General features: G+C 39.5%; 4 protein-coding genes across 4 annotated transcripts in view; 3 read left to right on the top strand and 1 right to left on the bottom strand.

Moving 5' to 3' along the window:
• The window catches only part of LOC147818777 (uncharacterized), a 4,427-nt gene extending 2,062 nt beyond the window's left edge, over window positions 1-2,365 (top strand). The window contains exons 3-5 of the mRNA XM_087175646.1: window positions 9-396; window positions 484-544; window positions 1,782-2,365. Coding sequence (XP_087031772.1) covers window positions 9-396; window positions 484-544; window positions 1,782-1,848 — 516 coding nt within the window. The 3' untranslated portion in view covers window positions 1,849-2,365. The remainder of the gene's footprint in view (window positions 1-8; window positions 397-483; window positions 545-1,781) is intronic.
• Window positions 2,366-3,779: 1,414 nt separating this feature from the next.
• Window positions 3,780-6,346, top strand: LOC111659460 (lysozyme C-like). The gene is made up of 5 exons (XM_023412429.2): window positions 3,780-3,963; window positions 4,409-4,693; window positions 4,779-4,842; window positions 5,971-6,015; window positions 6,167-6,346. The coding sequence occupies exons 1-5, from the start codon at window positions 3,798-3,800 to the stop codon at window positions 6,234-6,236; spliced, it is 630 nt and encodes a 209-aa protein (XP_023268197.1). The 5' UTR covers window positions 3,780-3,797; the 3' UTR covers window positions 6,237-6,346.
• An 825-nt stretch (window positions 6,347-7,171) lies between these two features.
• On the bottom strand, window positions 7,172-10,825 carry smim28 (small integral membrane protein 28). Its single transcript, XM_023412430.2, has 2 exons — window positions 10,564-10,825; window positions 7,172-8,009 (listed from the first exon to the last, which is right to left on the bottom strand). The coding sequence occupies exons 1-2, from the start codon at window positions 10,660-10,662 to the stop codon at window positions 7,587-7,589; spliced, it is 522 nt and encodes a 173-aa protein (XP_023268198.1). The 5' UTR covers window positions 10,663-10,825; the 3' UTR covers window positions 7,172-7,586.
• Window positions 10,826-20,990: 10,165 nt separating this feature from the next.
• ifngr1 (interferon gamma receptor 1) overlaps window positions 20,991-22,284 on the top strand; it is a 9,550-nt gene continuing 8,256 nt past the window's right edge. Inside the window, exon 1 of the mRNA XM_023412424.2 lies at window positions 20,991-21,365. Coding sequence (XP_023268192.1) covers window positions 21,299-21,365 — 67 coding nt within the window. The 5' untranslated portion in view covers window positions 20,991-21,298. The remainder of the gene's footprint in view (window positions 21,366-22,284) is intronic.

Raw genomic sequence — 22,284 nt, 5'->3', positions numbered from 1 at the left:
TCCAAAAAACAACCAGCAAACCAACAACCACTGAACCAGAAACCACCGAACCAAGCCAGACTACACTGCTATCTCCGTCCTCCAGAAGAAGAAAGCGGGAGGCTGGTGCAATGAGCAATGAATCCATCTCCACAGACATGGTCAGCAACATGGACGAACTGCTGAACGAGGAAGAAAGCAACTTCGACGAGGATGAGATGATGCAGGACGACAACAAGATGACCGAGGAGGAGGAGAGAGATGGGGAGGATGGTGAGAAGGGCAAAGTGGATGAGGCAGATGTGATACAGGTGCCCTGGTCCCTCGGGTATTATGGACTCTTCCAGCTTTCAGACAGCCACTTCTGTGACTCGGGTTATCGCTGGTCCAGAAACAAATGCAGCACCTCGTGCACAGGTGAGACTTACAGCGAAACGAGTGATCACTGATACTTGAATTTTTGCATTTTGCTAATTAATAACTGCTGCTGTTTCCCCCCTGAAGCCTTCACCGATGACGACATAACGGATGACATTGATTGCGTGTTGAAGACTGGTTACTGGAGGTAAGTTCCTCTACAGCAAATTTAAATAATTCATCCAAAATCTATCTTTTGAATTATGAAACACTCCCCTCCTCCAAAAGTGAATTAATAAGAGGTTGTAGTTTGCCTCCTGAAAGAGAATGGCCGTGGCCAACTTGAATACAATTATGCTCCTACTAGAAATGTTTTAAGACCAAGATCAACCATATACTGCATGTGATCGTCTGAGCTATTGCCACTAATAAATAATGGGAAACAGAATCAGCTTCACTGGCCAAATAAATGTAAACTTACAAGGACTCCAGGAGCTAAAGCAACAGGTAACAAAGATAAGCAACCATAAGCATGGACAGTGACATACAGCAGACTGTCTAAACTGGAATTGAACAGTGCACATGGACAGGCAGACTGTGCATGTTTTGGTGGCCATGTTTCTTTTAACCAATAACAGCGAGGACTGAGCCTCTGAAAACCCACCTGGTCACCGGCGACCAATTTAAACCTTGTTCAAAGCAGCTTAAACACTACAAAGATATAAAAGCTTAAACGTTTGTCAATACTGATGTGCTACACATCGTTAGCTCAGATATATTCTCCACAATTCAACTGTTCACTGTTCAATAGTTCATTTTACAGTAACCATGAGCACAAGCGTAGAGTTCATTAAGATTTATCGCAAGATGGCGAACACGGATGTTTTAAAAATCAAAATGTTTTAGTTAAAAGTCTTCCAAGTTGTGAATTATCACGTGAAGTCCATTGAAGACAGTCAGGCTACAACAACAACAACAACTTCTTCTTCTTCTTCTTCTGATTTGATTGGTAACCAGCTTGCAGGTGCATTAGGACTGGAGTGTGGAACATTCTACACAAAGGAAACACAGGAAAAAAACAAACTAAACTCTCTTCATCAACCCTGTGTTTTGAGATACTCAATTAAGGAGGTTCCTAACAGTGATAGTTAGCTAAGCCTTAATAACATATATTAATAAAATAAAAAATATAAATATAAATATATAATTATAAAATTATAATTAGAAGAGAAAAAATATTAAATGAAAGACATAAATTATAACATTTAAAATGATGATTTGTTTAGAAGGCCCTGACGGTAGTAAAATGACAAAAAAACAAAACATAAGTACATGCATAGAATGTACCATAAACAGTTTAACAGCGAAGAGTAATAAAAGTGATTGAATAATAACATTTTAAATATGTGTATGATGCTCACAAACAGTTTTTTGTCATCACACAGGTTTTTGGTGATTAGCGCCTCTTACAAGTGTCAACATACCTTCAACTTCTTCAGCGAGTGTAAATGAGCAGCTGCCAGCAGGACACCTTTATACCTGCAGGATTTTCACACCAACAATGATTTCTACACCTCCAGTGTGACCCGTGCACTTTTACTTCCCGAACATTATGAAGCAGTTTGTTTTTTTTGTTTAATTAATTAGTGACTTTAATTTATTTAACTAATTTTGTTTGAATTCCTCTGCGGATTTGAAAGTAATTTTGTCGCCAAAATCAATTCAACTGATGAAACAAAGAAAACTATTCTTGTATCTTCTACTTTCTGTGATCTTTCTATAAATATGTTTCACTCAGTGTACAGTGTTTGTTTGAGAACATGTTTTCATAGTATCAATGACTAATCAAAGTTCAATCTTTTCTGATCAGATTGCCAATTCTGATGACATACAGTAAAAATAATCACGGACCCTCTATCCGTTCACCCATTCTGTCTGTAACAGACATTAAACTTGTGTCCGGTTTGGTCCTTTCCACTCATTAAAGTTATAATCTGTAACTTTTCCACATTAAAATGTCTAAAAACAACTACAACTATGTTCTATATTTTGTTGACTTGTGTTCTTACATTATCTCAGATTTCCCATCAATTTGCAAACCAGAGAAATCTATGATTTTAATCAAGGTAACGGTCTGTTCCATTTGATCTTACTTACTAAAATCCAGGAAACTGATGGCCTTGAAAAAAGTAACTATAACTATTAGTTTGTTAAAACTGTGTTGTGGTTACTTCATCTTATGAAGTTGTTCCACCTTATAAATGGCAACTAAAGTTAACTTACTCTTTTTAAGTGTAGTACATCAGTAGATAATCAGGTGTCTGACCCCGCAGAGCTCCAACAGGGATCACTATACTGGATTCTGGATTTGGCGGGAAGCCGGTGTAAACGAATGATGGTCAGAGTTCCGTGAAGAGCCGGTAAACGATCCAGGGATGTCACGCTAAAACAGAAGTGAACACAGGATGAAATAAAATTGTGAATAACCATCTAAGTTCTCCAATATTCGAACAAATTAAACACTTCACATACCGGTCGATTGTGAATGTGAATCCAACAGATGAAGAGAGGGAACCAAGGTTTTCCTTCAGGCTGGGAGGAGGCGAGGCACGTTATCGTACACAGAGGTCATTCAATGTTGCTTAACAGAAACAAAAGAAGCATACAAATAGAATTAAAAGCACAATAAGAAAACAGGATAAAAACAATATAAAAACACGGATTATAAAATAGATAATACCTCATCAAAGTGCAAGATTAAAATTGAGATGAATGCAGAGGAAAATTGAGCAGTTTTCAGCTTCTTTTTAAAGCCAGTTAGAGTTTGAAGTCAAAGAGAATTATACAAATTGATTAGCATCACATTGTTAACTTTTGTTTCATCAGGAGCAGCAGATGGATGTGGATGTCAAAAACATGTCAGTTTTGATATTAAACTCTTCATGGAGATCTTTTCCAAACTGAAGTGATGTTTTCTTCTGCTCCGTTTTCATCTTGCTGTTCTTTTTTTTTTTTGCATTGTTCTTCCTTTTGTTGTGTTTAACATGATAGCCGTCCTCAGTGAACCAATGGCCGCCTATTCAACACACACTCTGTCTGACACCTGATCCTCTGGAATGATAAATGTCTTATGGTGACGTGGGAGATAAAACTGTTTCGCCCTCATCTGGTTTTTAGTCTCATTGCCTTTTAAACAGCACAAAGGCGTAGCCTGCACATGAGAAAAGACGTGGTCAAGTGGACGGATCGTTTTTCCTCCTCCGACCTCTTTAGAGCTCGGAAATCCAAAGCTGGGTGTGAGATGTGGCACAACACTGCGCACTCCCAGATCCCCGTTTCTAGGCGTCGTGGGAGCGGCCTTTATGTGTGGCTGAACAAAGGATGTGGGCTCTCTCTTTCTGATTTGTTACTCTGCAGACAGTATATATGTCGTGTCAGGTGTGTTCAGAGTCAGAGCCAAGATGAAGGTACTCGAAGTGTTTCTGCTGGCGGCGCTGGGCTGCAGTCTGACCGAGGCCTGGCTCGTGTCGAAGTGCGACCTGAAGGATCAGCTGCTGAGGGCGACTGATGAGCAGAGAGGGAAGTCAAAGCAGAATGGAGCGGCTGAAGAAAACTTAGTGGCCAAACGTAAGTACCGGTCTCACGTTAGAAACACTACAGGCTTCTGTTGATGGTTTTGAAAATGAATACATGTCGGTTTGAGAGTTTGAAAGCTGCTGTAAATCCTGGACTGAATATGAATCACCATATACAGTAGATCTGTTGTGATGTAAACCAATAGTATCTTATGTATTTCTAGTATTGAAGTATTGTCCTTGACCCTCCCCCACTACTTTCTCTCCCGGTCTTAGGTCTTAGTTTTATTATTTTTTTTTAAAAACCATTTTATGCATATGTACTGTGTGGCTGTGTGTTAGTAGATAACACACCCTCAAATAAAAAAAGATGTCGTCCCTAGAGGAAAGATTAAAGGTCATAGAATCGTCAGGAGTAATCTTCTGGGGAGCAGGAATATCCCAGAGGTTTGTGGAAGTGTGACATTTGTTTTTCTCTTCTCTCTCCGTGCCTTCAGTTGTCTGTAACGTGGAGCTGACATCGGGTTTTAACACCAGCGCAGTGACCGAGCTGATCCCGGGGAGAGAGGACCATCCCCGCAGGGGGAGGAGGAACGCTTCCTTCGGGGGCTTGTTCAGCCTGGCTGAGCTGGAGCTTCCCAGCACGACCCCTCCCCCCGCTCGGGAGCGACGCGGCGCTCAGGAAGTCTGGACGTTGTACGGCATTTTCCAGCTCAGCAATTACCTGGTCTGCAACGACGGCACAACTCCGTCACCCAACATCTGTGGACTGAGCTGCAGCAGTGAGTTTCAGCTTGTGTTTGTTCTGTAGCTGCTGTCGTTTTCAACTTGCATCTTTGCCTTAAACCAGTTTCGTTTTCTCTCCAGACTTGGTTGATGACGACATACGTGATGACATCAACTGTGTGTTGAAGATCTTGGCCTATCTCCTGTAAGTTCAGTTTTTAAATATTTCTTCACAATGGAATCACGAGGTGCATTAAATATCAAACAACCTTACTTTTACTTTTACATTTTTAAATTCATTGTATATTGATTTCTCTTGACTTTACTGTACAATGACCTCAAGGATAATTACACTTGATTTATGATTTTTTTCCTCAATTTATTACATTTTCCATTTCACTGATGTTAAATGTGACGGTTTATTCACAGATTTTTAAACCCGCTTTGCTTAAACCTTGATGCATTCAGTCCTTTCGTTGTTAACTGACATAATAAAGATTCTCCATCTTTAAAAAGTGACACTGAGACAGTCAAGATCGCCTCCAGACATGTTTTAAAACAAATTAGAAAACACTCTGTTGTGGATAATAAATTTCATTCTGATAAGACACTGAAAAATTTCCAGGAATATTTATGAAAATGTAAATATTGTTCATTTTAGAAAGTTTAACTACCCAACACAAATCCTAATTTCATTGAAAAGTCTGTTCTCACGTGCTGCGGAGGCTTCAGGTTTCTGCATCGCACTTGTGCTTGTTGCATATTTCTAGTTGCGAGTTGTGAGGTCACAAAATCCTGTTGAGGATTCAAGGTTGTCAGGAAGTCAAACAACTACGAAGAAATACAAAATGAGTAAACATAGATCCAAAGTAACTACAAAGAGACACAATACGACTAAAAAGAGACAAAACAAGTATGGCTGGGAAAAAAATGACCACAAAGAGATGAAAAACGACCACAATGGGACTCGTATGACTTGTGTCTCTGTGGGTCTTGCTCTATTGAGGGAGGGGTCGGGGGCCTTTTACATGCCTGTTGCCCTGGGGCCCATTGTCTCATAATCTGGGACCTTAATGTTGGACCTTTAAAATCTGCTTTGTATCTCTGCTTTGAAGCAGGCATGCACTTTTGGAAACTCCCTTGCTGCCATTTATACATTTAGACTTTGATCATATGTAGAAATGCAAACAAAAGGCCGAGGTCACGCCCCAAATCAGTGATGTTTGTGTTGCCGAGAGTTTGTTTGGCCCCTGTGATTCGCTGAGGAGCTGAATTCAAATTAAAATGCAGCGAATCAGATCTCTTCTGATTCACATCCTGAATGTTTCCACAGTGAAAATGGCTTCGGGGCGCCCCACTGGGAGCAGTTAAGAAGAACGTAAGTCATATTTGACAGTCCGGTCTCTAAGCTGCATGTGCTGCTTTCGCTAATCAGCCTTTTAATTGCGATAAAGTTTAATTATAAAATCAATACAGTCTGTTTATGTAACAAATTACAACATCTGAATCCCTCCTCCGTTTATTTGCAGGATCAGGTTGATCTTCCAGGAGGAGTGCAGAGACACACAAGCCTCTGAATACTTCGCTGAATGCTCTTAAACTCAAAATATTTAGCGACTATCACTATAAGTATCGTCAGAGCGATTCATCTTCTCTCAAATGAGCTGACAGTGATTTATAGACGTAATAAAGGAAAGCATGTTGCACTCGTTCTGTTTTTGTGTCTCATTTCACAAAGTTTCAGTGTGGCCTGATGAAGGAACTTCCTCCATGATGTATTATTACTAAAACGCATGTTATTAAAGGTCAAAATTTTACACTTTTCTGGTGTTTTAATGTAAGTTTAAGATCCATAAGAAGATATATTTGTGGTTCATCTCAGTGTAGTTTTACTTCTCCTCTCTCAGGCTTCTCTCTGCAGCTCTAGTAACAACAGGTCAGTGAGCCAATCAGAAGAGAGGAGGCTCTGAGCCTCTCCTCTGATTGGCTGACTGTTTTCTGAGTGATCCAATAAAAATATAGCAGATTTCAGGTAAAAACACTCAGAGAAACCAAATCCTGCAAGGTTTGGATGGTGGGTCCAGGTGGGCGGGGCTTGGTGACTGCTTTGTTGTGACATCACAAAGTTCCAGAAGTCCTGACGGCTGGTTTTAAGGCTCAGTTTCTGAATACAGGCTGTGTGCATTTCTCTGTGGACTGAGGCTTTGATACTTTCACAGTATTAATATAGAAGCTAGAGCTGATCTATAATCACACTACACATGGACACAGACCTTTACACTGGAGGAGCTTTAAATGAACTCAACTTATAGAGGGGTCTGAAAGCACAAAATCAACAGGATCCAGTTTATCTACCACTTAGCTGTACTCTGGTTTATGACCAGACATCTACAGAACTAACGACTTCCCCATCAACCTTCATCATCAAACCAAACAAGGCTGATAAGAGGTAAACTACCTTTTATATATACTGTTTCTAGTAACTCAAAATTAATTTGTTACGGATTTAAGCGCTGGTGAAATGATTCATGTGACTCCTTTAAAACTGCTTTTATTGATTTTTGGACACTAGAGGGCAGAATAACTCCGAAACAAGCTGACACCAAACGGACAGAAGCCTGTTTACACATTCAACGGATGCACATCAACATTATCATCCCACTGTGAGTCAGGTTTGTGTCCACCAGCTGAGTGAAAGTCCAACATTCACTGTCTTTTAGCTGCTGGATGCTCCACTATGTTCGCCAGCTGATATCCCTGACTGCGTCTGTTGGCTGTTTGGTGCTGAACCATAGAGTTAAATGTACCGTAAAACTGAAGCTATGAGCTCTACAGAGCTGTCAAGTTGAGTGATAATTAAATAATTATAATTTACAGACAACAAAGTTAGTTAAAAACACCAAATATTGGAGTTATAATGTCTTTTCATGCTGCAGCATTAGCCCCTTATCACACATACTGGCCGCTGGACTTGAGCTCTGGACACAGCTTGGCCTCCAGGTCCTCTATCTTTATCGACTCCACGTCCTTGGAGCTGGAGAGGCTGGCGGCCCGCGTGATCTTGGTGAGGGTTTCTTCGTAAGGTGGAGGCAGGTAGACCATGACAAAGACTCCGTCCGATCCATCGGAGCTGGTGCTGGTGTGGCGCTCTGCGTTCCTGGTGAGGGAGCAGAGGAACTCGGCGCTGCTCTCAGTGTCGTCGAGGTCCAGGGCGATGATGTTGGCCAGGCTCAGCTTGCTGCGGGACCACCGGCGGTAGACCAGACCGACCAGGAGAGCCAGCAGGAGGACGGAGACGACCGGGAGGACCACGTAAACCACCAGCTCTGACTTTCTGTCCTCTCCCAGGTCCAGCTCATTCCAGTTGTGACCCTGTTGATCAACAATAAGGGGATTATTTAAAGGTCCCATATAGTCTAAAGGTCTGTGTCCATGTGTAGTGTGATTATAGATCAGCTCTAGCTTCTATATTAATACTGTGAAAGTATCAAAGCCTCAGTCCACAGAGAAATGCACACAGCCTGTATTCAGAAACTGAGCCTTAAAACCAGCCGTCAGGACTTCTGGAACTTTGTGATGTCACAACAAAACAGCCACCCCTCTCAGCCATGCCACAAGCTGATCCAGTTTAGCTAACTAATGTTAGCTAGTTTCTAACTTTAGCCTTAAGTTACAGTTTAGCTAACTAATGTTAGCTAGTTTCTAACTTTAGCCTTAAATTATAGTTTAGCTAACTAATGTTAGCTAGTTTCTAACTTTAGCCTTAAGTTACAGTTTAGCTAACTAATGTTAGCTAGTTTCTAACTTTAGCCTTAAGTTACAGTTTAGCTAACTAATGTTAGCTAGTTTCTAACTTAAGCCTTAAGTTACAGTTTAGCTAACTAATGTTAGCTTGTTTCTAACTTGAGCCTTAAGTTACAGTTTAACTAACAAATGTTAGCTAGTTTAGCCTTGTAATTAAACTAAATCATCAATATACAAACATTTTACCACCTGACAATGATCTGTAACAGCTTCCCTGCAATTCATCATAAAATAAAGTCCGTAGCTCTTTGGTTTCCAGTCAGATTAACGTGTTACAGATTGAGTGTGACCTTGTCTGAGAATGAGCCGCGGCAGCTGCAAATCTGCAGTGCATTACACACCCTGAGTCTGTGTTTGATCCTGACAAGAAGGGTGAGCCCGCACCCCTCCAGCTGTGAGAGGACAACATGTGGCGGTGCTGCTTACATCCACTCAGAGTGTCCCAAATCCCCCCCGCCTCAGTTTTTCTAGCAATTAGTTAATGCTGCCTGGTTGACCCAGCACCCTGCAGACTCTGCTCCTCTGCAGGACTGGACAGTTTTAATACTCAATCCGTCTGAGTGTCACCCGACGGCTCTCGGTACAAAGTGTCGCTGTTCCAAAAATCTGAGACTTAATGCGAGGCTTAAAAGACTCTCAAGGGAAAGAAAGACAGACAGACAGAAAGTGCTGTTTTGTAAACAGCAAGATGGCTGCCATCTATTCCACTTCACCATTTGGTACATGAACAAAATTATGTCCCAAATATGAAAAGAATCCAAAATCATTCACTCATTCACTGCTCCCTACTCACTACCCAGGGGGTCCAGTGTAGAAGACTATAGTGAGCTCATCTGTAAAATGAAAACACACACACACACACACACAGACAGACAGACAGACACACACACACACACACACACACACACACAAACACACACACATCATAGTGTTGTTATTTTGACATACATCTTTATAACTGTTTTTCTTTTTATTGTCATCTACACGTCTGTCGGTTACACCCTGTGTATCCTTCATGTCACACCTGTTCATCTCATCAATAAAGGTGGTTTTAAAAAATAAAGAAATAAAAAAAACCCACCTTCCTACTGACAGTTCTTTTCTTTCAGCACAAGTGCAATGCATGATGGTATATATTGCTTGGTTAGTTGCCATCGCTTGTGCACTACTTTTCAGGATGCACTAAGAGTCCACTGTTTAGGGAATAATGATTCTCACTGTGCAGCAGTCCAGCAGACAGCGGGAGTATTGGCACTGATGGAGTCATGCTCGAGTTTCTCAGCCTCTTTTTCTTCTATTTTCAGAGGATAAAAACCACCGGCTAATAATATATTTCAAACTTAAAAAAAAAAGATATATGAATATAAGTATATAATATAAATATTCATGAAAAAATATCAAGAGTTTGAAATACACTGTGACCCCCTGGTTGAGCCTCAAACTTAATTTCTGATGTTGGAAACTGTTCATTTAGTAAATTTTTGTAAATATTGAATTTTACATTTAAGTATTTCTTATTGTCATATTGCAGTTTTTCTTTCTTGTACTGTCCACTTTGCTGCTGTGACACTGCAAATTTCCCCAGTGTGGGACGAATAAAGGACTACCTTATCTTACCTTATCTTATTCTGGAGCTTTTGATCGTATCACATGATCGTCTTCTGTGTCCAAAATCAACAATAAACTTTAAATCTCAGCTTTTAAGCCAACACGGGCAGGAAGTCCTTAAAGGGCTCAAATAAAAACAATTCCATGACAACTGGCAAACTGTCTGCCGACGAAGGTCATGTGATGTGATCGAAAGGTCCAGAGAAGGCAGGGATCTTGAGGTGAGATTGTTTTGCCAACATAACACAACACTCTGTGCCTCTTCAGCCCTGCAGCACCAGTGGATTCATCATTACAGCTTCAGGTGTTATTATTTATATTATTAAATATTTATATTAAAAAAAGATATTGATGTTTTACTTGATGGAATAAAACAGCTAAATCCTCGTGTCTAGATTTCAATCTTATGCTCAAAATGTATCAGATAGTCACTGAAACCAGCAGAAACACATACAGGGGAATATAAAGTTCAGTTTAAGGTTGAGAGCTGGTTCTCAGGTTTAACTCCACACACCTGCTTCTCCGGTGTTGAAGGTGATCCTGTCACCCAGTCGTACGACCCCCTGCCTGCTGGTCCAAACCTCATCCAGCTGCTCTCCAGTAGCTCCCGCATGATGCCCAGGTGAGGGTGACGGCGGTGACGGCGGCGGGGTGGATGCTCTGAGGAAGAAATGTGTGTTTGTGGAGTAAATGGATGGTGATCGACTGAAGCATCCAGCTGTTGCTCCAGTGGTTTCAGGAGTAAACAGAACAGAGAGCAGGGAGGGGGGAGGAGGGTGTTGGGAGTCGCGGGTGAGATGGTGAGATGGATGGGTTGGCGCCCAGCAATGGGCAGGAGGGGGGGGGGTTTGTTGATGGGAGGGGCCACAAGTTAAGCAGCTGCTCACATGCTCACACATGCAGCAGAGCAACAGGATTCAGGCCAATGAAAGGATTTAGAGCTGTGCAGCTGCCCTGTAACATAGAGAGAGTGAGGTGTGTGTGTGTGTGTGTGTGTGTGTGTGTGTGTGTGTGTGTGTGTGTGTGTGTGTGTGTGTGTGTCAGTAAGGCTCGGTGACAGAAAAAGGCGGGGCTCCTCTTCAGATCAAACCTCAGGCACGTGGAGCACACTTGAGGAAAAAACACACTGATAGTAAAATGACACATCTGTTACATCAGTGTGTGTGTGAGTGTGTGTGTGTGTGTGTGTGTTTGTGTGTTGTGACTACAATTCACAAGAATACGTATTTTGCTGCTCTATATTACTGAGCTCACACGTGTTGCATTTTCTGAGCAACATGACACAAGTCAACAACTAGGAAGTTCTTCCTAATGTGCAGCAGCTTTTTACAGCGTGACTTTGTTATAAAAATATAGATTATAGCCACTTAAATATTTCAGATGACGTCATGCTCACACAGCACATCTTCTTAAATATATTTGCATTTAATCAAATGGAAACAAAATTAACTTTAATTTGGGGGAAATATGAATTTTTACCCTTTGCGGCCGAGTTGTGGGTTCATCAGGCCGTGCTGCAAGGAGACCCCGACAGTTTACTACACAAATCTGTAACTAATCATTATTTTCTTCCACGATCAATTGTTAATATGAGGCCAAAAATTGTCCGTTAATAACTTGTATTTATGATGATGACATGATGATATGCAGCTGAGAGAAGAAATCAACTCCTCATGTTGCAGAGGGTTGAACCAGGAAGGGTTTGGTATTCTTACTTACAAATATTATATATAATATTTTTTGTTTATTAGCAGCAGTTAAAAACTCTTTCATTCCACATTGTACAAATATCTTTACTTATACTGTGTTTATTTATATTCTTATCTTTTTAATTTATATTAAAAAGATTTCTTTTCATTTTATTGTAATGTTTTATATTGCATTTTGTTTTAAACCTTGTCACTGAATTAATTATTTGTCTTTGTGTATGCCTTACCTATGTAATGATAAACTACAAAAAATATAATATAATATATATAAATAATATGATTTAGACTCTATAGGTGAACAGAGTACCAGCTAATGACGACATAACCAAACCCACATTAGCATGAGTCATCCGTCATGTTGCCTGAGAGGTTTACAGTTTGTATTTTAAATATGAACCTGTGAGGTCTGCACAGCTGCACGACAAGAACCTGATGGTGTCAAACATCTGCACTGTGTGTATGTGTGTGCAGCAGCAGCTCTGTCAAACAGATGGACAACCACATGAGTTGTGATTGTCTGAGGCAGCCGCCTTACATTAATCCTCATTGAAATATTGCACGAGAGAGAAAATACCTGATAACGGTTTTTGATTAAATATCTATAGGACGGATTAAACACGAGATTTATCTGCACGTTTTACTGTCGGGAAGGTCAGGCCATCACTGTTAGGTCAGGTGGAGCAGCAGAAACTGAGATTGTTGAAGGAGCTGTATATAAGTTTTTGCTAATGCTAAATAGCCAGCGTTAGCATTAACAGCCGTTTACTCACCAGTCTAAAAGAAACATTGAGTTCAGCAACAGATTTGATTCCTTTACTCACCAACAGCTGTCTCCACTGTGGAAGTTAGCATGCTAACCAGCTAGCCCCAGCCCGGTGGGGCCGTCTCGTCAATTTCCGATACCGAGTCACTGTAGCGCCCAGTCTGCCCTGAAGAAGTGGCGCTGCTCAGAGGACGTAGTATGACCTATTTCTGTATGTTATAATATTACATTCATTCTTTATGGTTCATTTCTTTAAATTAACTTTTACAAGTAATAAAGACATTAAAGCACAACACACCATTATTTCTATACTTAAAAAACAGACACCCACTTACTTTATTAGCCTTTTCTCCAGCTTTCAGATGCACCTCATGGTCTTCGTTTGCAGATGGACTGTGTAAGAAATAAAAGAATTTCAAAATAAACTTAACAAAACAAAGATTTTTTGTAGTTTTACAACATTTATAAGTACTAATTCCAATGTCAAGAATAAACTACTGTCATCACGTTACACAACATAAATGATCAGAAAACAAATACAAACTTTGAAAAATCCCTACGTTAGAGATATTCATTCATTTCATATTATTTCCATCTTTTACATCAGCTGTTTATGAAAATTTGATACCACAACCCACTCAAATTTTCCTTGATAATCATTAGTCCTCACAATCAAACGAAATCTAAATATTTCTTAAGTGAAAATCAGTTCTTCTTCAACTGATTTTCCTCAAGTGGAGGACGTAATTGGACTCCAAACTCAAACTGCTGGAGTTTACTACCTGTCTCAAACAGAAAGTTTTATAAGAGTTTTTTTCTCCTTCTTCCTTAAGGGATCAAGACTGGATTTATTACATGTGTATGTAATAAAAATGTTGGAATCATAATAAAAGAGAATATCTTGTCGTTCACCAATGACTGTTTAATGACCTAATTCCCTCAGGGGTCAATGAACTGTATTTTGTCACTGACCAGCATCAGATGAACAGAGCTTTCATCAGATTCACACAGAAGCTTACGGAGCCTGATGAAGTCTGTCACTGTCTCCAAACAAAGCCGCAGAAGCTAAAGCTTGATTTTCCACCCAGATCAGACCCAAATCAGCAGAATCTTCACTCACTCTGGTCTAAATCCTCAACACGCCTTCATCCGGGGATTTAAAGACGCCACCGAACTCTCACAGCTGAATCCTCTTCACTACAGACACACGAACTCCCACACAGGTTAAAGACAGAGATGCAAAAGCATAAAAGTTCATTAAAAGTCATTTTGATAGTTTTGATTTTTATATGATATTGAGAGCTTTTAAAACTAGATTTTGTTTTTTCTCTCCGGCCACAAGAGTGCAGGACACACTAAAATCTACCAACTCATATCAACTATTATATATAACTATTACATAACAATTATTAACCGTAAAAGGCGCTAAAAGTTGTGTTACTGCAGCAGCGAGTCTCTCCAAAGTCCACAGGCAGCAGGAATCAGGAAAAAATACGAGTTGAAGAGATGAGTTTGTTCATTTTGGGCGAGCACCAGTTGGTGGGTGGGAAGCCAGTGAGGGATCATGTGTCCGCTCACTATAGACCAACAAATTCGATGTAACGGGACGGTTTGATACGTGGCGGTAAGGATCACTTTTGATAAAAGAAACAGCTGGATGGAGACGGACTAACTTTAACACTTCGTCTGCTTCAAAACAACAACACTTCCTGTTTCTAAAGGTCACATGTCACTAAACTAACCAATCAGAGATGAGGACTTAGACTGAGGTAAATCAGAGGAAAACTAGAGAGATTGAATCTGGAGGTTACAGTAACTGTTTTCAAAGACTGGAAATATAAATAATAATTGCATAAACATAGATATGTAAATAATTTACTGTATAAACACTGTCAATATATTTTTGATGAACATGAATTAACATCTTAACCTTACAATCGACAAGGAATGAATTCGAATTGGGAGAACATAAGTCAAAAGACAAAAAAAAAAAAGATACAATAAAACAACATTCAATTAAAAATATACTGACACATTCATTCAGTTCATCCTCATTACACGGAAAACTGCCACATACTGGTTAATGTGTGTCTGAAGTAACAGGAAAAGAAATGGCTTAAAACTACTGCCATGCACCTGCATGATGACACCTTTCATCGACAGTGTGGTGACCTCATCAGCATCCTGGTGTTAGAAAGAGATGAATTGGTACAATGTGAGTAAAAACTTCACCTCATCAGTTTTATGTAAACATGCAATAATATTTTATCACCTCTCTATCCACTATTGTCTGAATTAAAAAGCGACTTTTTATCTTTTTAATCAATCAAGGTTAATCTGAGCTTCATTCCAGCAGATGGGATAACTGGACTGAAGGATCATCACTGGAGTAGAAACAGTTTTCTGTCTGAGTAATCACAAAAAAACAAACAAAAAAACAAACAATCATGTTAAACCCAATTACACTGAGGTCAATGATAAAGTCCCTCTCTCCCATCGCTGACAGCATCATCCTGATCAGCTGCAGCGGTTATTAGCCTGTCTGGGTCGAGCCGTTTGGCTGTTGGCCTGCACTCAGTGACCGCTGCTGTTGTGGTAAGATGAGAAACGAAAATCTTATCTAATCTTATCTTATTTCATCTTATCTTTTCTCATGTTATCTTTTTTTTTGCATGGAGGCAGAGAAAGGTGATAATTACAGATATCTTTTTATCCCGTTAGCTTAAGATAACAAAGCTCGTTATCCCGAGATAACGAGATATTATCAGGAGAAGGCGATTTTTTTGTTATCCTGAGATAAAGGGGATAATTATCTCGTTATCCCGAGATAACAAGGTTTGTTTTCTCATTATAATTACTTTGTAAATCAGAGATCAGATGCAGATGGCAACTTCTGGTGCTGTAAACTGAAAATGTCAGGACGACACATTGATCAACACATCAGAGAATATTTCAATCAAGGGCAGAAATCACATCGTGGTCATGGTTACCGTATGATGCATGAGCGGTGTTGATTATCTGGACTGTGTGTTACTTGCAATGTTCAGTCAAAATCGTCTCCTGATGTCTCGTTATCTCAAAAAAAAATTTTTTTTCGCCTGATCTCGTTATCACTGAAAAATTAAGCCAAAACTGAAGAACCAGAAGCTGCAGTTCCTCTAACGGCCACTAGAGTCTGGCTCCAACAGTGAGTCAGTCCCCATAGACTCCCATGTTAAAATGTCCAACTTTACAGCAGAAATAAACATGTTTACAGCCTGGTACAAAAGCTGTTTTGGTGTCTAGAGCTAATTTCCTCCTTCATGACACCTGTTTATATAACTCACCTGTTTATATAACTCACCTGTTTACATTTTATTAAGGTTTAGAGTTATGTATAATTGAGGGTGTGGCCTCTTTGAGTGACAGGTGGGTGAGCGTACGCTCGCCACAAACCAGTATGCACCAAATTCTCAGCTCCACACACGCCCCCTCCTCTTTCCAATATTTGGATTAGCTGGGAGTTAGGGGGCGGAGTCAGGCGCTGCCAAGATGGCGACGGTGGGGCAGCTCACTCTGAGCTTCAAAACCGCTTTTCAGAAACCTGTGGGTGGCTTCTCAGAGGCTACGTCCATCTTTATCCACATCTTTATGGTTGGAGCTGAGAGAAAGGCTACAGTCACTCAGATAACCACTCTTTACAACTGTGGTCAGCAGAGAAGCTTCAGAGTGAACAACATCTCCAACCTCGAGGTGGACGGACTTCAACAACAGAAGACCACGTCAGGCTTCACTTCCTGTCACCAGGAACAGAAACCTGAGGCTGCAGTGGACAGACTGGATTAACGTGGCCAGGTCTGATGGATCAGGATTTCTGCTGAGGGTCAGAATCCATGGACCCGACCTGCCTTGAGTCAACAGTCCCGGCTGCTGGTGGTGGTGTAAATGTGTGTGCACATCTCAGTGTAAATGTACTTCCACACTCCCAAACTTCTTGTCAATCTTTCTGTTAATTAAACAAACACCATCCAAAGCCTGATCCAGATGTTGTTCCTGACGATCCTGAGACCAATCTATATCAAAGACTCACACTAACGCGTCCACATTCCAGCTGTCAGGTTGAACATCTGTCTGGAATCGACCCAGCGGGATGCTCGGTGCCCGAGGAGGAGCGGGTGGGATTTGTCCCTGCGGGATTATACTGGCCCGGCGTGCAGACGGCAGCAGTAATTACTCCTCACGTGGCAAGCTGAGTGGGCACAAATATGAGGACCGGGTCCGAGTGCACAGAGGTGGAGAGGAGGATCATGGGAAGAGTCAGACCTGTCATGACACCACTGATGGAGCCTTGAGTAATCCCACTGCCCTGACTGACACCATGTTTCTCTTCTGTACGAACAACTGCTGCAACTTACACTCACACTACAGATGCTGTACTGAAGGAAAGATTTTTAAGTAAAGGTACAGAAGTATCATCTGCAGTAAATTCTACTCAAAGTGTCTAAAAGTAAAAATGACTCTGAGTGATTTATTATTATTTTATATGATTATTTTATATTGTTAATCCTGAGGCATCAATGCTTTAGCAGCCTTTTACCGTCGTAGCTGCTCGAGGTGGAGCTGGTTTTAACGACTTTACGTTCAAGTAAATTAGTCCAGTGTTTCCCGCAACTCAAGGTTTTGGTCCCTCCAAAGGGTCAGAAGATAAATCTGAGGGTTCATGAGACGATTAAGAAGGAAAAGAATCTAATCTTTGCTTTTTTTTTCTTAAATATCGGATATATTTACCACTTTGCTCCATGAACAGTTATTTAAATGGAATCATTTCAGAAATTTAGAGGGGAAATCACTCTTTGGTCTTTCTGATAACCAGACATGGGAAATGTGACAAGAGTCCCCAAATAGTCACAGAGTTTTATTCCTCCACGCCGGCGACAGTCAGAGCTGGAGGTATATTGTTTGCGGGTTGTCAGTCCGTCTGTCCTGCTCTTGTGGATGCGATAACTCAGTAACGCGACGACAGAACTTCTTTAAAATTGGCAGAAACATTCACCTGGACTCAAGAATGAACCTATTAGAATTTGGTGGTCAAAGGTCAAAAGTTCAAGGTCGAGGTGACTTGTGAATGCAATATATCAGTAACGCACAGAAGGAATTTCATCACTTCTGACTTCACAAAACACGTTTTTTTTTTTGTCCGTAACTAACAAATTAATTAACTAATTGTGACACAATTTAACTCAAATGTCCATAAGGATAAAATAAAGTGACAGAATGGTCAAAGGTCAACTTGACTGCGACATCATAAAGTTCCTATAAAAACACTTCTGGCCATTATTGTATACAACTATAAGGCAGTGATTCGAGATTTGTAAGGAGTCATAACACAGGAACCGATGCTGTAGCCTGGATGTTAGAAATACAGAGGTAATGAGTCCAAAGCGCATGAAAATCTGACTTAATTTATTCCCGTTATGAGTTGCAGTGTGTATGGAGATATTCATACAAACAAACAGGGACAGTTAGCTTGTCTCCAGACCTCTGTACTGCCCCGCATGTCTGCTTTGTTCATCAATTCAAATATGAATGAAGTGAAACTACAGTTCCATCTCCTGATTATTAACCAACCAGCCCTGTTCCCAATAATATAATAATTGATAAACTACATCTTGTCTTAACCATATGTCGAATATGGGTTCTGTGGTAAATATATCACTATCACTCCTGTGTGAAATCAGCTAATTTGAAACAACTCCTCTCACTTTGTACGAAATGTCTGTTGTCCAGTTGTTGTCATCTTATCCTGAGCTGCTGTGACAAAGCGTGTTTATCGCACCGTGCCAACAGCATCCAACTTCAGCAGAGTGAAAAGCAAAGCCTCTTATGGGATTACAGCTGCAGTCTTTTACTGGGTCAGATACAGAGAAGAGAAGAGAAGAGAAGAGAAGAGAAGAGAAGAGAAGAGTCAGGAAAATCATCAAAACAGTTGCGAGATATTTTCCGAATAATGAGAATAATTATTAAGACAGGACTTTACACTTTAGGAATTACAACTGAACACCTGTTGTGTATACTGTATCATATGGTCATATTGGGCAAGGAAAGACGAGTTTATTTGTACAGCACCTTTCAACAATAAGGCAATTCAACATGCTTAATATAAGTTTAAAAAAAACACATTAAAACATATGAATTGAGCCACAGCTGTCAAAACAATACAAATGTCATATCACGGTGTGAACTGTAGGTGGCGACAAAGACCAGATCTCCTTTATAGGCTGATCTACCAGCTGCAGCCTTGAAGAGCCTACAAACCACGCCCCCATACAAACTAACCACACCCACTACGATACGCTGAACCAGCCCACAAACCATATTTGTAAATTCAAATTCCTTCAGCTTCCTCCACGGTCATGAAGCTGGGTGTATAATAAAAAAGGATATCGCCTTCAGAATAAAAGCTTAAAATGAAAAAATCTGTTACACCCACTACAGGTATCCAGGTAAGAAATGACAACCCAGGATGTAAAGCTTACAGAGTTACTTAACACATAAGTACAATTTACAATTCTTCCTCAACCAGCTCCACCTCCTCTGTGAGTTCCCAGCTAAAACTGACAGGACAGGGGTTAAGCTCCACTACGATGCTAACTTGTGCACACTTTATTGAATTAACACGTTCCAAAGTGACACATTATTTAAGGAACAACCCGTGTCAAACCTTCAGCCTGGCCTGACTGACGACTGGGATTTGACATGAGCAAAGTTTAACCACAGTTGGGGAAGTAAGCCGTTTTCTAAAAATATGAACAAACAAATAATGAAAACAAGAAATGAAAACTAGTCCACCCAAAGGGCAATACCCACTTCTTTTCGCCTGCTATACCGGCTCACTTGCCAAGGCTGGATATACAAAAGAAAAAAAAACAACTAAAATGAACCAAAACCAAACAAAAAAATTCCACAGCAAGAGCAGCTAATGGAGAGCTGATGCTCTGCAGGGAAACATGATAAATCTTAAAAACACTTGATTTCAAAACAGATAAAATGCGTACCGATTAATATTAAAACTCCATAGCTACACATCAAAATACCTGGTACGTCGATCTACTTCCTATCTGTGACCTTCGTGAGATGAAGTCACCAGAGCTGGTCGGGTGTGTGGTAACAGCAGGTTTATTCCTCATCAGCATTCATCTGCATTTATGACAGAACAATAGAAGAGAATGGGTCATCTCTTGTGGACACACAGCGCCACAGCGTCTTGTGGCAAATCCTCTGTCACTTTTTAGATTTACCACAACTGTCCCTATTCCAAATCCACAAAGAAAAAGTACAGAAATACAAAATAATACAAAACAACACAATAAAAAATAATAAAAAATATGAACAAATGTATAATCATTAATATCTCTCAAGCAGACTGTTACGTTTTGGGTTTTTTTTGTTTTTCATTCCATATCAATGTGACTTAATTATATTATAAAACACAAAACATTACCATACTGTGTAGAGTGACTGTAACATACCTTCATTCACGACAAGAGTAGAATGGTCACTGCGCATGCTCTGTCTGAAAAGTAGCATTACGTTAACGTTAGCTAGCTTAAGTGGAGGGGTTTATTTTCCGGCAGTAAAACACATAAAAAATAATAGTTGACTTAATAAAACCATGGCGAAATTTAATATAAAACTAATAATATTCACCCTGACCAAGCCAGCTCAATTTTCATGTACTTTTTTCAAACTTATAAACATTATTTTGTCCACAGCTACTCAGACTCATTAGCTCGCAGCAAATCCTCCGTCGCTTTGACTATTACCCATAATCCTTTGCCATTACTGCTTTGCTCCGTAATGCAAATACAGATTTACTACAGTGGGTGGCATTGATGTCCCATTTAGCGGGATTTAACCCGAACCTTTTTATTATTATTATTATTATTATTATTATTATTATTATTATTATTATTATTATTAATAATAATAATTATTATTATTATTATTATTATTATTATTATTATTATTATTATTATTATATTAATAATAATAATAATAATAATAATAATAATAATAATAATATTATCTATCTATCTATCTATCTATCTATCTATCTATCTATCTATCTATCTAAATTAGCCTGTATTCAGGTGGTGAAATAATAAATCATTTAAAAAACAATCAAAAAACTTATTGAATTAATGTAAAGTATGTTTTATTATGTATTATTTATGGATTTGTTTTTATATTCCTAGCTTTTTTGTTAACATATGTTCTTGTTATTTTACACTTAGCATATACTTGTATTTATCTACTTGTTTATTAATCCACCTCTAAATTTTCCTCTCCATCATATAATTATTTAAAACCTTTTAAACCTTTATTTTGAAAAAAAGGTAGTAATTGCTGTATCCGCTGACGTCATCCAGGTGTTTCCCAGATAAACAGGTTGTTTGGCTGTCGTTTGTCTACTCTGACTCTCATCACACACACACACACACACACACACACACACAGACACACACACACACACACACACAGACAGAAGAAAGGAAGGATGACCATTATGTGTGTGACTAATCACTGACCGAGAGTTTTCTGTGGAACCATAGAACAAGAACCAGGAACTTGAACTTTACTGACCGGGAAAAAAAAAAAATTCCCCGTGTCATTGCGAAAACTTGGGCGTTGTGATGAAGGCTCGCTGGGCTTTTATTCATTTAACTTCGGCCTCTGAGTGTTGAGAGGGAAGCCGGACCCGAGCTGGTGCTGGACGGACGGTGAGGAGGCCTGAAATCATGCGGCGGCTGCACGGTGCGTTCACTGCCCAGCTTCTCCTGGTCTGCGCAGTTTCTGCTGCGATTGGTGAGTAAATTCAACTTTAATACTTTTATTATATATTACATATTACAGAACATATTGGCAGCGGTGGAAGAAGTTCTCAGATCCTTATATCATAGTCTAAAATCCTCCAATACAAGTAAAAGTCGTGAATTCAAAATGTTACTAAGTCAAAGTGTCATCAGGTAAATTTTGCTGAATGGATCCTTTACATTATTATAAAATAATATGTTTTTTTTCATTGTATATAAGAGTATATTATTGTTGTATTTTGTCAAAGTGGAGTCAATTTTACACTTTATGCGAGAAGATAAATAATGTAGTATTGAATCACATGAAACAAACATATTATGTTGAGGAATAAAAACGGTTCAATATTTCGAGTTATTACCAAGCAGGTTTTCACGTAGGAGGAGTTTGCGTTGGTGTTTTGGTGAATAACAGTAAACATAGAAAGAAGAAGAAATGTAATTAAAAATAGAATTTGTTTCCAATAAAAATATTTATAATAAAATGTGAAAAAATATTATAAAAGATGTATATATAAAAAATAATACAAATATGCACAATGTACAATATGAATGGGGAAAGTACATTTCACCACTGGTCAGTAGAATATTTGTTCAGCTAAAATATGAAAATAAAAAGAAAGTATTAGGTTGTTTTGTGTTTGTTTCCAATAATCTTGATTTAAAAAAAAAAAAAAGAGTAAAATTTGAGATGAACGTAAATGTTGCAACACAGATTCCCAGCAGCTTCCGTCTGTGACATAGGGATGGATGAATGAAAGTATGTGTGTGGGTGGCTGCTGTTGTCTGTTGAAGCAAGTCCAAAACCAAACTGAACACACAGACGCTGTGGAGACCATGAGGATAGTTTGAGAGTACAACAGGAGCGTACAACCTGTGGCCCCTCCCCCCCCAGGTGACCTGATCCACCCCAC

Source organism: Seriola lalandi, unplaced genomic scaffold, assembly GCF_002814215.2.
Source record: "Seriola lalandi dorsalis isolate HSWRI2012SDOR001 ecotype SW California unplaced genomic scaffold, Sedor1 jcf7180002054479, whole genome shotgun sequence".
Classification (NCBI taxonomy): domain Eukaryota; kingdom Metazoa; phylum Chordata; class Actinopteri; order Carangiformes; family Carangidae; genus Seriola; species Seriola lalandi.
Note: the sequence above shows the minus strand (reverse complement) of the source record. Positions and strands in the feature narration are given on the sequence as shown.